This window comes from Oncorhynchus nerka, linkage group LG13, assembly GCF_034236695.1.
Source record: "Oncorhynchus nerka isolate Pitt River linkage group LG13, Oner_Uvic_2.0, whole genome shotgun sequence".
Taxonomy (NCBI): domain Eukaryota; kingdom Metazoa; phylum Chordata; class Actinopteri; order Salmoniformes; family Salmonidae; genus Oncorhynchus; species Oncorhynchus nerka.
This window is the reverse complement of record NC_088408.1, coordinates 25,344,266-25,358,343: the sequence shown is the minus strand read 5'-3', so window position 1 is coordinate 25,358,343 and position 14,078 is coordinate 25,344,266. Positions and strand designations below refer to the sequence as shown.

Here is a 14,078-nt window from a genome sequence, read left to right as displayed (position 1 = left end):
AACAATGCTGATGGCTGGTCAACAATGCTGATGGCTGGTTCCTACTACCAAGCGCATGTGAGGTCAACAATGCTGATGGCTGGTTCCTACTACCAAGCGCATGTGAGGTCAACAATGCTGATGGCCGGTCAACAATGCTGATGGCTGGTTCCTACTACCAAACGCATGTGAGGTCAATAATGCTGATGGCTGGTTCCTACTACCAAGCGCATGTGAGGTCAATGATGCTGATGGCTGGTTCCTACTGCCAAGCGCATGTGAGGTCAACAATGCTGATGGCTGGTTCCTACTACCAAGCGCATGTGAGGTCAACAATGCTGATGGCTGGTTCCTACTACCAAGCGCATGTGAGGTCAACAATGCTGATTGCTGGTTCCTACTACCAAGCGCATGTGAGGTCAACAATGCTGATGGCTGGTCAACAATGCTGATGGCTGGATCCTACTACCAAGCGCATGCGAGGTCAACAATGCTGATGGCTGGTTCCTACTACCAAGCGCATGCAAGGTCAACAATGCTGATGGCTGGTTCCTACTACCAAGCGCATGCGAGGTCAACAATGCTGATGGCTGGTTCCTACTACCAAGCGCATGTGAGGTCAACGATGCTGATGGCTGATCAACAATGCTGATGGCTGGTTCCTACTACCAAGCGCATGCGAGGTCAACAATGCCGACGGCTGGTTAACAATGCTGACGGCTGGTTCCTACTACCAAGCGCATGTGAGGTCAACAATGCTGACGGCTGGTCAACAATGCCGATGGCTGGTTCCTACTACCAAGCGCATGTGAGGTCAACAATGCTGACGGCTGGTTCATACTACCAAGCGCATGCGAGGTCAACAATGCTGACGGCTGGTTAACAATGCTGATGGCTGGTTCGTACTACCAAACGCATGCGAGGTCAACAATGCTGACGGCTGGTCAACAATGCTGATGGCTGGTTCCTACTACCAAGCGCATGTGAGGTCAACAATGCTGATGGCTGGTCAACAATGCTGATGGCTGGTTCCTACTACCAAGCGCATGTGAGGTCAACAATGCTGATGGCTGGTCAACAATGCTGATGGCTGGTTCCTACTACCACGCGCATGTGAGGTCAATAATGCTGATGGCTGGTTCCTACTACCAAGCGCATGTGAGGTCAATGATGCTGATGGCTGGTTCCTACTACCAAGCGCATGTGAGGTCAACAATGCTGATGGCTGGGTCCTACTACCAAGCGCATGTGAGGTCAACAATGCTGATGGCTGGTTCCTACTACCAAGCGCATGTGAGGTCAACAATGCTGACGGCTGTTTCCTACTACCAAGCGCAAGCGAGGTCAACCATGCAGATGGCCGGTCAACAACGCTGATGGCTGGTTCCTACTACCAAGCGCATGTGAGGTCAACAATGCTGATGGCTGGTCAACAACGCCGATGGCTGGTTCCTACTACCAAGTGCATGTGAGGTCAACAATGCTGACGGCTGGTTCCTACTACCAAGCGCATGTGAGGTCAACAATGCTGATGGCTGATCAACAATGCTGATGGCTGGTTCCTACTACCAAGCGCATGTGAGGTCAACAATGCTGATGGCTGATCAACAATGCTGATGGCTGGTTCCTACTACCAAGCGCATGTGAGGTCAACAATACTGACGGCTGGTTAACAATGCTGACGGCTGGTTCCTACTACCAAGCGCATGTGAGGTCAACAATGCTGACGGCTGGTTCCTACTACCAAGCGCATGTGAGGTCAACAATGCTGACGGCTGGTTCCTACTACCAAGCGCATGTGAGGACAACAATGCTGACGGCTGGTTCCTACTACCAAGCGCATGCGAGGTCAACAATGCTGACGGCTGATCAACAATGCTGATGGCTGGTTCCTACTACCAAGCGCATGTGAGGTCAACAATGCTGATGGCTGGTTCCTACTACCAAGCGCATGCGAGGTCAACAATGCTGACGGCTGGTTAACAATGCTGATGGCTGGTTAACAATGCTGACGGCTGGTTAACAATGCTGATGGCTGGTTCCTACTACCAAGCGCATGCGAGGTCAACAATGCTGACGGCTGGTTAACAATGCTGATGGCTGGTTAACAATGCTGACGGCTGGTTAACAATGCTGATGGCTGGTTCGTACTACCAAGCGCATGTGAGGTCAACAATGCTGATGGCTGGTTCGTACTACCAAGCGCATGTGAGGTCAACAATGCTGACGGTTGATCAACAATGCTGATGGCTGGTTCCTACTACCAAGCGCATGTGAGGTCAACAATGCTGATGGCTGGTTCCTACTACCAAGCGCATGCGAGGTCAACAATGCTGACGGCTGGTTAACAATGCTGATGGCTGGTTAACAATGCTGACGGCTGGTTAACAATGCTGATGGCTGGTTCGTACTTCCAAGCGCATGTGAGGTCAACAATGCTGATGGCTGGTTCGTACTACCAAGCGCATGTGAGGTCAACAATGCTGACGGCTGGTCAACAATGCTGATGGCTGGTTCCTACTACCAAGCGCATGCGAGGTCAACAATGCTGATGGCTGGTTCTCACTACCAAGTGCATGTGAGGACAACACACACACACGTTCTGCAAAGAAATACATTATCTTTTCTGCACTGTCTGAGAGAAAGAAACCAGCTTATCTAGAGCTCCACTGTCCACTGTTCCAGCTCCACTGTCTCCTTTCACTCAAATTCATATCTCAAAATTCGAATTCAATCTCCTGTGAGACGGATCTGAGGTTTCTCTCTCTACCAGTCTCGCTCTCCCTATTGCTGTCTCTTTCCGTCTCATTTGGTGTGTCTCTCTCTCCGTATCGCTCCCTTTCTGCCTCAGATTTTGGAACCTCTGGCTGTGAGGTTGACTGATCTCTACAGTGATGTGAATCCACAGCAACACGTTGATTCAGTAAATAGACCCTGATAACACACGTGGCTCTCCTTCCATCCTGTCTCCAGTCTATATTTTTTGCAGCGAAACAAAAACAAACAATCTAACCCTCCAAACCTCTCAAAGGGTTCTCTGAAAGTTCCCCTATTCAGACTAATTCTCGCCATGGTTATTATGGAAGGTACTGAAGACTTTTATTGTTCTAGCCTCAAACAAACTGAGCCAGGAAGAGAGCAACAAGTGTGTCTGTGTGAGTGTGTGTGTAGATGGATTGCTATGCGTCAACCACTTCAACGTCCAGGAGATGGATGAGACGAAAGAGTGTTACCGTGACAACAGGCTGTGGAGATGAACAAGGGTTCTATGAAAGGGTGAATGCACTTAGGGCAGGTGTGTGGGTGGTGATGAAGGATGAGGTATTAGAAGACCACCCTCACCGCTGAGACACACACACACACACAGCTAATTAACATTATCCCAATAATGGTCACCTACATTAAGGATGTGACTGTGGAGGTGTGATTGTGTGAACCCATTAAGCAGTCTAATGCCACACAGACACACACAACAGAGTCCTCAAACTCAGTTCCACTGCTTTGTTTCCCCATTGTTCCCCTCTAATCAGGGACTGATTTAGACCTGGGACACCAGGTGGGTGCAATTAATGTTCAGGTAAAACAGAGAACCAGCAGGTTCCGGACCTCGTAGGGTAAGAGTTGAAAACCCTGGACCAGAGGATTGCAGGATTTTAGGGTGCTACAACCCAATCGGCTTGTCCACTAGATCTAACAGGCAGTATTGATGGGTTGGGGGATAGATACATGTACACATATTTGGAGAAGCTTGTTCTCCTCCTTTTTAATTAGGAAGCCAATTTGTTTTCAGCACTTTTATTTCCATGACTGATCAAAACGTTCTCATGGCTTCTCTTGTTCCTCTGCAGCAGACATACGGTGAGAAATATGTTTGGAACATCGAATCGCAATAAATATAGACTCATGAGAATTGCAATACATATAGAATCGGCGCCAAAGTATCATGATCGTATCGTGAGGTCCCTGGCAATTCCCAGCTTTAACACACAGTGAATGAAAGTGCAAGATGTATTCCTCATTTTACTGGAGGGCCACACAATGCTTTGAACCTGAAAACCATTCAGCCCATCTAACACTAAACCCACCTCTCCTCAGAGTCTGGAACTGCCTAGAAGGAATGGACAATGCAGTCAAAACACGTGTTTCTACATTTTTTCTTTGCTTTAACCCTTTACACTCAATAGGAATTGGCCTATATGGATAAGGTCAAATTGAAATGTTTCTTACAGAAGACCTATAAAAAGCACATGACAATGCTAGAAAAATGTTGGAGATTATGGGGAAATGATCAGACCAAAAGGTGAGGACACAACAGTTCACCTGACAAGACTGAATCCAAACATTAACACTGTTGATTTGATGTGCATTTTACATTTACTGTACTTTTCACAGCATTTGTCAATAATAAAATCTGAAAATACTCTGGACACATTCAGTAACATAATAGGCTTAGGGTTTGAGTGAGGTCTAACTGGCGGAAAATTAAATTGAGGAAATGAAGCAAGCACACTTGTAGTTGTTTTGTTTGGAACACAACCCTGTGTCCACACAATCACACTTGTAGTTGTTTTGTTTGGAACACAACCCTGTGTCCACACAATCACAGTTGTTGTTGTTTTGTTTGGAACACAACCCCGTGTCCACACAATCACTGTTGTTGTTGTTTTGTTTGGAACACAACCCCGTGTCCACACAATCACACTTGTTGTTGTTTTGTTTGGAACACAACCCTGTGTCCACACAATCACACTTGTAGTTGTTTTGTTTGGAACACAACCCTGTGTCCACACAATCACACTTGTAGTTGTTTTGTTTGGAACACAACCCCGTGTCCACACAATCACTGTTGTTGTTGTTTTGTTTGGAACACAACCCCGTGTCCACACAATCACACTTGTTGTTGTTTTGTTTGGAACACAACCCCGTGTCCACACAATCACACTTGTAGTTGTTTTGTTTGGAACACAACCCTGTGTCCACACAATCACAGTTGTAGTTGTTTTGTTTGGAACACAACCCCGTGTCCACACAATCACTGTTGTTGTTGTTTTGTTTGGAACACAACCCCGTGTCCACACAATCACAGTTGTAGTTGTTTTGTTTGGAACACAACCCTGTGTCCACACAATCACAGTTGTAGTTGTTTTGTTTGGAACACAACCCCGTGTCCACACAATCACTGTTGTTGTTGTTTTGAACACAACCCCGTGTCCACACAATCACAGTTGTTGTTGTTTTGTTTGGAACACAACCCCGTGTCCACACAATCACAGTTGTTGTTGTTTTGTTTGGAACACAACCCTGTGTCCACACAATCACAGTTGTTGTTGTTTTGTTTGGAACACAACCCTGTGTCCACACAATCACAGTTGTTGTTGTTTTGTTTGGAACACAACCCCGTGTCCACACAATCACAGTTGTTGTTCACGCAATCCAAAAACATTCCTTTATAAAAATCACAATCTGGATTAGGTGGATCATTATATTGAAAGCTAACATTGTTGCCAATACAATAAGCAAAGTTATAAAAAATCTTACAGTTAGGCTTCAAAAGGCACTTCAGACAAACCGATTGTAATTTAGTTGCGCATCGAATGGAGTCATGAGTGCATTCATGTGCGTATTCCGCGGGAAAGTTTCTTCACAATACGACAAACATAAGCTCCTTCTGTTCAGGACAACTCTGAGTATAAGGCAGGTCATCCATGTAACTGTGGATTAAAGATGATATGAATTGCAGATTTGGAATCACGGGTGTGTGGTGTGCTTTTATGACGTTAAATCTGTATTTAATATAACCCTTATCGACTCGTCTTTTAAAACACAAGACTCCTCACGACATGTCGCCTTCCACATTTCCCTCACTCAGACAACAACAAACATACAAATGTAGGCCCATTAGTGGGAGGGATGCGGGCATGTTCTTGTTGAGAGTGGTTCTCAAGTTTAAAACGACTGTCAGTCAAAAGATATACAAGTGTGCTTGCTTCATTTCCTCAAGCCGAGAACATGAGCGCTGATGTCCCGTATAGCATTTAACTGTACAGCTACTGCGTTCCAATTTAGGCACTTATCAATGAGAAAATCAGCCATTTTCAACCCGTATATGGGATGCCGGGTGTTGTGAGTGGAAAGGGCTACTGGAAAAGGATAAATGTGATCAAGATTGTACTGGGAGTCTGTGAGTGTAGAGTCTGTCCTCATGTAATATCATCCCCTCCATGCCTAAGTCAATGGGTGAGACAGGTCTCAAGGGGGATGAGGCTGTGGATGGAGGGAGTGGGGTGCCAGGGAAGGAGGGGGAGATGGATAGAAATCAAACACAAGGATACAGCGTTTTGCCGTCCCTCTCTTCCAATTTCCCCCTGCAATTTCTCAAGCAAAAATTTTGCTACGACTGTCTGGTAGTGATCTGAGTGGGGCGGGGAAAAACTGAAAACTACCTGTTATTGGCAGAGAGGTTTGGAATGCTCTTTCTTATGGGTCTATTAACTAGTGGTGATGTCACCAGGCAGGTCAAAACTCCATCCCACCGGCAAAGGCTGACATTTCAGGGGGTCTTTACAAACAGCTCTTACACTAAAAGGGCTTTAGCATAACTTTCAGATTCACAGTATTATTCCAACCCCATTGTGTGGAAATATATATAAAAAACAGAAAATCTAATTCTTCACTGCACTGGGCCTTAAAAACAAAATACAGTTGAAGTCAGAAGTTTACATCCACTTAGGCTGGAGTCATTAAAATCATTTTTCAACCACTCCACAAATGTCTTGTTATCAAACTATAGTTTTGGCAAGTCTGTTAGGACATCTTCTTTGTGAATGACAACAACCACCGAAGCCACTGCCTGTTCACACCGCAATCATCCAGAAGGCGAGTTCAGTACAGGTGCATCAAAGCTGGAACCGAGAGATTGAGAAACAGCTTCTATCTCAAGGCCATCAGACTGTTAAACAGCCATCACTAACTCGGAGAGGCTGACCACATTGAGACTCGATCACTTTAATAAATGGATCACTAGTCACTTTAAACAATGCCACTTTAATAATGTTTACATATCTTACATTACTCATATCACATGTACAGTTGAAGTCGGAAGTTTACATACGCTTAGTTTGGAGTCATTAAAAGTTTTGGCAAGTCGGTTAGAACATCTACTTTGTGCGTGACACAAGTAATTTTTCCAACAATTGTTTGCAGACAGATTATTTCACTTATAATTCACTGTATCACAATTCCAGTGGGTCAGAAGTTTACATACACTAAGTTGACTGCCTTTATACAGCTTGGGAAATTCCCGAAAATGTTGATGTCATGGCTTTAGAAGCTTCTGATAGGCTAATTGACATAATTTGAGTCAATTGGAGGTGTACCTGTGGATGTATTTCAAGGCCTACCTTCAAACTCAGTGTCTCTTTGCTTGACATCATGGGAAAATCAAAAGAAATCAGCCAAGACCTCAGAAAAAAATTGTAGATCTCCACCAGAGAAATTTTCAAACGGCTGAAGGTACTATGTTCATCTGTACAAACAATAGTACCGAAGTATAAACACCATGGGAACACGCAGCAGTCATACCGCTCAGGAAGGAGATGCGTTCTGTCTCCTAGAGACAGACGTATTTGGTGCGAAAAGTGCAAATCAATCCCAGAAAAACAGCAAAGGACCTTGCGAAGATGCTGGAGGAAACAGGTACAAAAGTATCTATATCCACAATAAAACGAGTCCTATATCAACATTACCTGAAAGGCCGCTCAGCAAGGAAGAAGCCACTGCTCCAAAACTGCCATAAAAAAAGCCAGACTACGGTTTGCAACTGCACATGGTGACAAAGATCCTACTTTTTGGAGAAATGTGCTCTGGTCTGACGAAATAAAAATAGAACTGTTTGGCCACAATAACCATGTTTGGAGGAAAAAGGGGGAGGCTTGCAAGCCGAAGAACACCATCCCAACCGTGAAGCACGGGGGTGGCAGCATCATGTTGTGGGTAATGCTTTGCTGCAGGAGGGACTGGTGCACCTCACAAAATAGATGGCATCATGAGGGAGGAAAATTATGTGGATGTATTGAAGCAACATCTCAAGACATCAGTCAGGAAGTTAAAGCTTGGTCGAAAATGGGTCTTCCAAATGGACAATGACCCCAAGCATACTTCCAAAGTTGTGGCAAAATGGCTTAAGGACAACAAAGTCAAGGTATTGGAGTGGCCATCACAAAGCCCTGACCTCAATCCTATAGAAAATGTGTGGGCAGAACTGAAAAAGCATGTGCGAGCAAGGAGGCCTACAAACCTGACTCAGTTACACCAGCTCTATCAGGAGGAATGGGCCAAAATTCACCCAGCTTATTGTGGGAAGCTTGTGGAAGGCTACTGGAAACGTTGGACCCAAGTTAAACAATTTAAAGGCAATGCTACCAAATACTAATTGAGTGTATGTAAACTTCTGACCCACTGGGAATGTGATGAAAGAAATCAAATCTGAAATGTCACATTCTTACAATAAAGTGGTGATCCTAACTGACCTAAGACAGGGATTTGTTTTGAGGATTAAATGTCAGGAATTGTAAAAACTGAGTTTAAATGTATTTGGTTAAGGTGTATGTAAAACTTCCGATTTCAACTGTATGTATGAAAAGTTGTAAAACATCCTAAATATAAAACCATCAACTTGGTTACCATTGGTACTTAATATGAGTTGTCAGTATATAAATATAATACATATATTTTGTACATAGTTTTATTTACTTTGTAATTTCTCTGTTGTAAATGTTTTGGTGCCAAACTGGTGGCAGTCGTGAAAAATGTCAATAGTTGGAAAAGTTCATTAAAAATAATTCCATTGTTGATCAGATGCTTTTTTTTAAATAAATTAGGCAATAACCATATGGTCTATCCACTACAAACTCATGGACAATATCGACACAGATATAAAAGTGAATACTATATCAAATTTTTTTTTTGTCAAAGTATAAATGACTAAAGTTACCATAGATGAACTGTTAATTACCAATATTAGCAGAGATTCCAGTAACTTTAGTAAATTACCAGTAGCTTTGCAACCCTATTCCCAGGAGACTGTTGTTCATAAGCTTTTATAAGATGGTGTGTGTGTGCGTAGCGCACATTGCTTTAACATGTGTTGGAGTGCTGGCACCTCTAAACCCCCGGTTCACAGTGCACTTGGGTGGGTCAGAAGGACACGGGAGCGAGAGGCTACCACTGATGAGAGAATACCACTGAGGAGGATAGAGGGAGGGGATTGACAATAATAAGAAGAGAGAAATTGTGGAGAGGCAGGCAGCACAAGTCCACAAGCCCCTTTGGGACCACTTAGAAAGGAATGTGTTATTACATTTTTTCCAGAGTCGTCTGAAAAGGCCTGTATCCATCTGTTCATTAGAATAGTATTAGACAGTGTACTTGTTTGTGTGTTAAACGCTCAACTTACACGTTGATGGCGTTCTCCAGGACTGAGGGTTCGGTTCTCTCCAACTTGTGCTGGTTCTGACCCAGATAGGCAAACCTGCAGAACAACACACACACAGTCAGTGTTTAAACAGCTGATCACCACGGAGACCCAAACATCACCAAACATTTCAGATAACGTAAGTAGCATCACACCTCTTTTTTTAGACACCACTGTATCAAATATTTAACATTGAATTTGGAAAGTATGTGGACGCCTGCTCGTCAAACATCTCATTCCAAACTAAAAGTAACGTTGAAAAATTAGTAATCAATATATAGAAAAACACAGAATCCCAAACAATGTTCATAAATCTGAGTTGACATTTCCTCGTTACTGTTGACGTTGAGACTGGTGTTTTGCAGGTACTATTTAGTGAAGCTGCCAGTTGAGGACTCGTGAGGCGTCTGTTTCTCAAACTAGACTCTCTAATCTACTTGTCCTCTTGCTCAGTTGTGCAGCGGTGCCTCCCACTCCTCTTTCTATTCTGGTTAGAGCCAGTTTGCACGGTTCTGTGAAGGGAGTAGTACACAGCGTTGTACGAGATCTCTTGCCTGCATCTAGCTTATCTAGGGTGTAATCATTAGTCCAACAGTTGCAAACAAGAGTTTCTATTGACACATTCAGGTTTTTATCCCCGTTTCGTTTGCATCCATTTAAGAAACGTTTATCAACAGAAATCGATGGAATGAAGACACCCCTGATCACACAAACAGTTCACTTTGTATTCCTTCTTGCCTCTATGCACTCTCGTCTCACCTTTTCCCTTCGTTTGTAGACTTCAATGAACAACACTTCAGCTGTATGTGACCAGGCGAAAAAAAACTTTCCAAGCCAAACCATATCATAACCACTACACACAGCCTACATAGTTGTCCCCATATTAGCTAAAGTAACGTCCTAGTCAACATAGCTAATAGGACTAACTCATTCGTAAACCTGCTACATTCATGCAGTAACGTTACAGTGTACAGTCACAGTAAGCAGTTACACCGGCAGGCTCCAGCGGCAATACATTAATAAAACCAAAAGCCCACCTTGACTTGGAAGAGTTCCAGTGTTGGATAGTCATAGCCAGCAAGCTAACATAGCCTCCCTCTCTGTTTGAGCCAGGTGTTTGAGTAACTAAACTAGCCAGCTGAATTTGCTAGCTAAGGGAAACTGAAAAAAGAAAAAAAGTACAGAATCTCGCATGCTTCTCCTTCATTTTTGAAGAAATTAATTTGTTGAAAACTGTTCAACTATTGTCTCTCTCTCTCTTTGAGTCAACTACTCACCATATTAACCTGTTGCTTCTACCCTCTACTTTTTTGAACATTCTGTTAAAAATCGCGCAACATTTCAGCGCCCTGCTACTCATGCCAGGAATATAGTATATGCATTTGCTTAGTCTGTGTGGATAGAAAACACTCAGACGTTTAAAAAAACTGGTTAAATCACTGCTGTGGCTTTACCAGAACGGCATTTACATCGAAAATCACAGGAAAAACTGATCACTGAAAATGGGAAAATATATCCATGCGCTACTTGAACCCATTGATAAACCCATTGAGGTTGCAGTACCTACAGCTTCCACACGGTGTCTAGAGTCTTGTCATTTCCCTTCGAGTTTTTTCTTGGTCAAACACATACAGGACACCGTATCTCCTCCGGTCTAGGACCGGATATTTTCGTTGAGTTTCTAGCCGGACATTTTTCCAGACGGACAGCTAATGATCTTTACATCGCCTCCTGATGAATTTTATCGCTTATTAACGTTTACTAATACCTAAAGTTGCATTACAAACGTATTTCGAAGTGTTTTGTGAAAGTTTATCGTCGACTTTTTGAATTTAAAAAAATGACGTTACGTTTTGAAACTATGTTTTTTTCGTTTATCACACAGTCTACATATAACGATATCTAGGCTTTATATGGACCGATTTAATCGAAATAAAGACCCAAATAGTGTTTATGGGACATCTAGGAGTGCCAACAAAGAAGATGGTGAAAGGTAATGAATGTTTTCTATTTTATTGTGCGGTTTGTGTAACGCCGAAATGCTAATTATTTTGTTTACGTCCCCTGTGGGTCTTTTGGGGTGTTGCATGCTATCAGATAATAGCTTCTCATGCTTTCGCCGAAAAGCATTTTAAAAATCTGACTTGTTGCCTGGATTCACAACGAGTGTAGCTTTAATTCGATACCCTGCATGTGTATTTTAATGAACGTTTGAGTTTTAACTAATACTATTAGCATTTAGCGTAGCACATTTGCATTTCCAGAGCTCTAGTTGGGACGCAAGCGTCCCGAGTAGAGGGAAGAGGTTAAAATCAAAAATGTTATTTGTCACATACACATGGTTAGCAGATGTTAATGCGAGTGTAGCGAAATGCTTGTGCTTCTAGTTCCGACAATGCAGTAATAACCAACAAGTAATCTAACTAACAATTCCAAAACTACTGTCTTATACACAGTGTAAGGGGATAAAGAATGTGTACATAAAGATATATGAATGAGTGATGGTACAGAGCAGCATAGGCAAGATACAGTAGATGGTATCGAGTACAGTATATACATATGAGATGAGTATGTAAACAAAGTGGCATAGTTAAAGTGGCTAGTGATACATGTATTACATAAGGATGCAGTAGATGATATAGAGTACAGTATATACGTATGCATATGAGATGAATAATGTAGGGTATGTAACATTATATTAAGTAGCATTGTTTAAAGTGGCTAGTGATATATTTTACATCATTTCCCATCAATTCCCATTATTAAAATGGCTGGAGTTGAGTCAGTGTCAGTGTGTTGGCAGCAGCCACTCAATGTTAGTGGTGGCTGTTTAACAGTCTGATGGCCTTGAGATAGAAGCTGTTTTTCAGTCTCTCGGTCCCAGCTTTGATGCACCTGTACTGACCTCGCCTTCTGGATGATAGCGGGGTGAACAGGCAGTGGCTCGGGTGGTTGTTGTCCTTGATGATCTTTATGGCCTTCCTGTAACATCGGGTGGTGTAGGTGTCCTGGAGGGCAGGTAGTTTGCCCCCGGTGATGCGTTGTGCAGACCTCACTACCCTCTGGAGAGCCTTACGGTTGTGGGCGGAGCAGTTGCAGTACCAGGCGGTGATACAGCCCGCCAGGATGCTCTCGATTGTGCATCTGTAGAAGTTTGTGAGTGCTTTTGGTGACAAGCCGAATTTATTCAGCCTCCTGAGGTTGAAGAGGCACTGCTGCGCCATCTTCACGATGCTGTCTGTGTGAGTGGACCAATTCAGTTTGTCTGTGATGTGTATGCCGAGGAACTTAAAACTTACTACCCTCTCCACTACTGTTCCATCGATGTGGATAGGGGGGTGTTCCGTCTGCTGTTTCCTGAAGTCCACAATCATCTCCTTAGTTTTGTTGACGTTGAGTGTGAGGTTATTTTCCTGACACCACACTCCGAGGGCCTTCACCTCCTCCCTGTAGGCCGTCTCGTCGTTGTTGGTAATCAAGCCTACCACTGTTGTGTCGTCCGCAAACTTGATGATTGAGTTGGAGGCGTGCGTGGCCACGCAGTCGTGGGTGAACAGGGAGTACAGGAGAGGGCTCAGAACGCACCCTTGTGGGGCCCCAGTGTTGAGGATCAGCGGGGTGGAGATGATGTTGCCTACCCTCACCACCTGGGGGCGGCCCGTCAGGAAGTCCAGTACCCAGTTGCACAGGGCGGGGTCGAGACCCAGGGTCTCGAGCTTGATGACGAGCTTGGATGGTACTATGGTGTTGAATGCCGAGCTGTAGTCGATGAACAGCATTCTCACATAGGTATTCCTCTTGTCCAGATGGGTTAGGGCAGTGTGCAGTGTGGTTGAGATTGCATCGTCTGTGGACCTATTTGGGCGGTAAGCAAATTGGAGTGGTATTCGATGCAGTCCTAGTTAGCTGTAGCTTATGCTTTCAGTACTAGATTCATTATCTGATCCTTTGATTGGGTGGACCACATTTCAGTTCATGCTGCAAAAGCTCTGATAGGTTGGAGGACATCCTCTGGAAGTTGTCATAATTACTGTGTAAGTCTATGGAAGGGTGTGAGAGCCAAGAGCTTCTTAGGTTTTGTATTGAAGTCCAATGTACCAAAAGGAGGACGGAAACTAGCTGTCTTCTGGCTACACCATGGTGCTACACCATGGTGCTACCCTACAGAGAGCTGTTGAGGCTACTGTAGACCTTTATTGCAAAACAATGTGTTTTAATCAATTATTTGGTGACATTAATATATTTAGTATAGTTTTATCTAAAAAGGATAACTTTTTAAATTTTTTAACATTTATATTTTTACGAAATTCACTGAGGGTGGTCCTCCCGTTCCTCCTCTGAGGAGCCTCCACTGGTTAAGGTAAAAGCAAGGTGACGTATAACCAATCATTATCTTCATACAATAGTTCCCAGTACTATACAATGGCTGTGTTCAGTTCCTCCAAAATGTGATATCTGAGTGACCAGGGTACAGAAGGACACAGGAACAAAGGACAGTATGACGAACAGCACCTATAAATGTAGGGCTGTGAGGGGAGAGCGAGAAACACAAAACTTTATTGTTCCCCTGGCCTGATTAATCTCTCCATTTCTGTGGTTCCATCAGGACGCCCCACAGGTAGGGAGA

At 43.7% G+C, this 14,078-nt stretch overlaps 1 protein-coding gene across 1 annotated transcript in view; it reads right to left on the bottom strand.

Annotated features, from left to right (window-relative positions):
* Positions 1-14,078, bottom strand: part of fig4a (FIG4 phosphoinositide 5-phosphatase a) — a 131,115-nt gene that overhangs the window by 12,635 nt on the left and 104,402 nt on the right. The window contains exon 23 of the mRNA XM_065026287.1: positions 9,434-9,508. Within this exon, the coding sequence (XP_064882359.1) occupies positions 9,434-9,508 (75 nt within the window). The remainder of the gene's footprint in view (positions 1-9,433; positions 9,509-14,078) is intronic.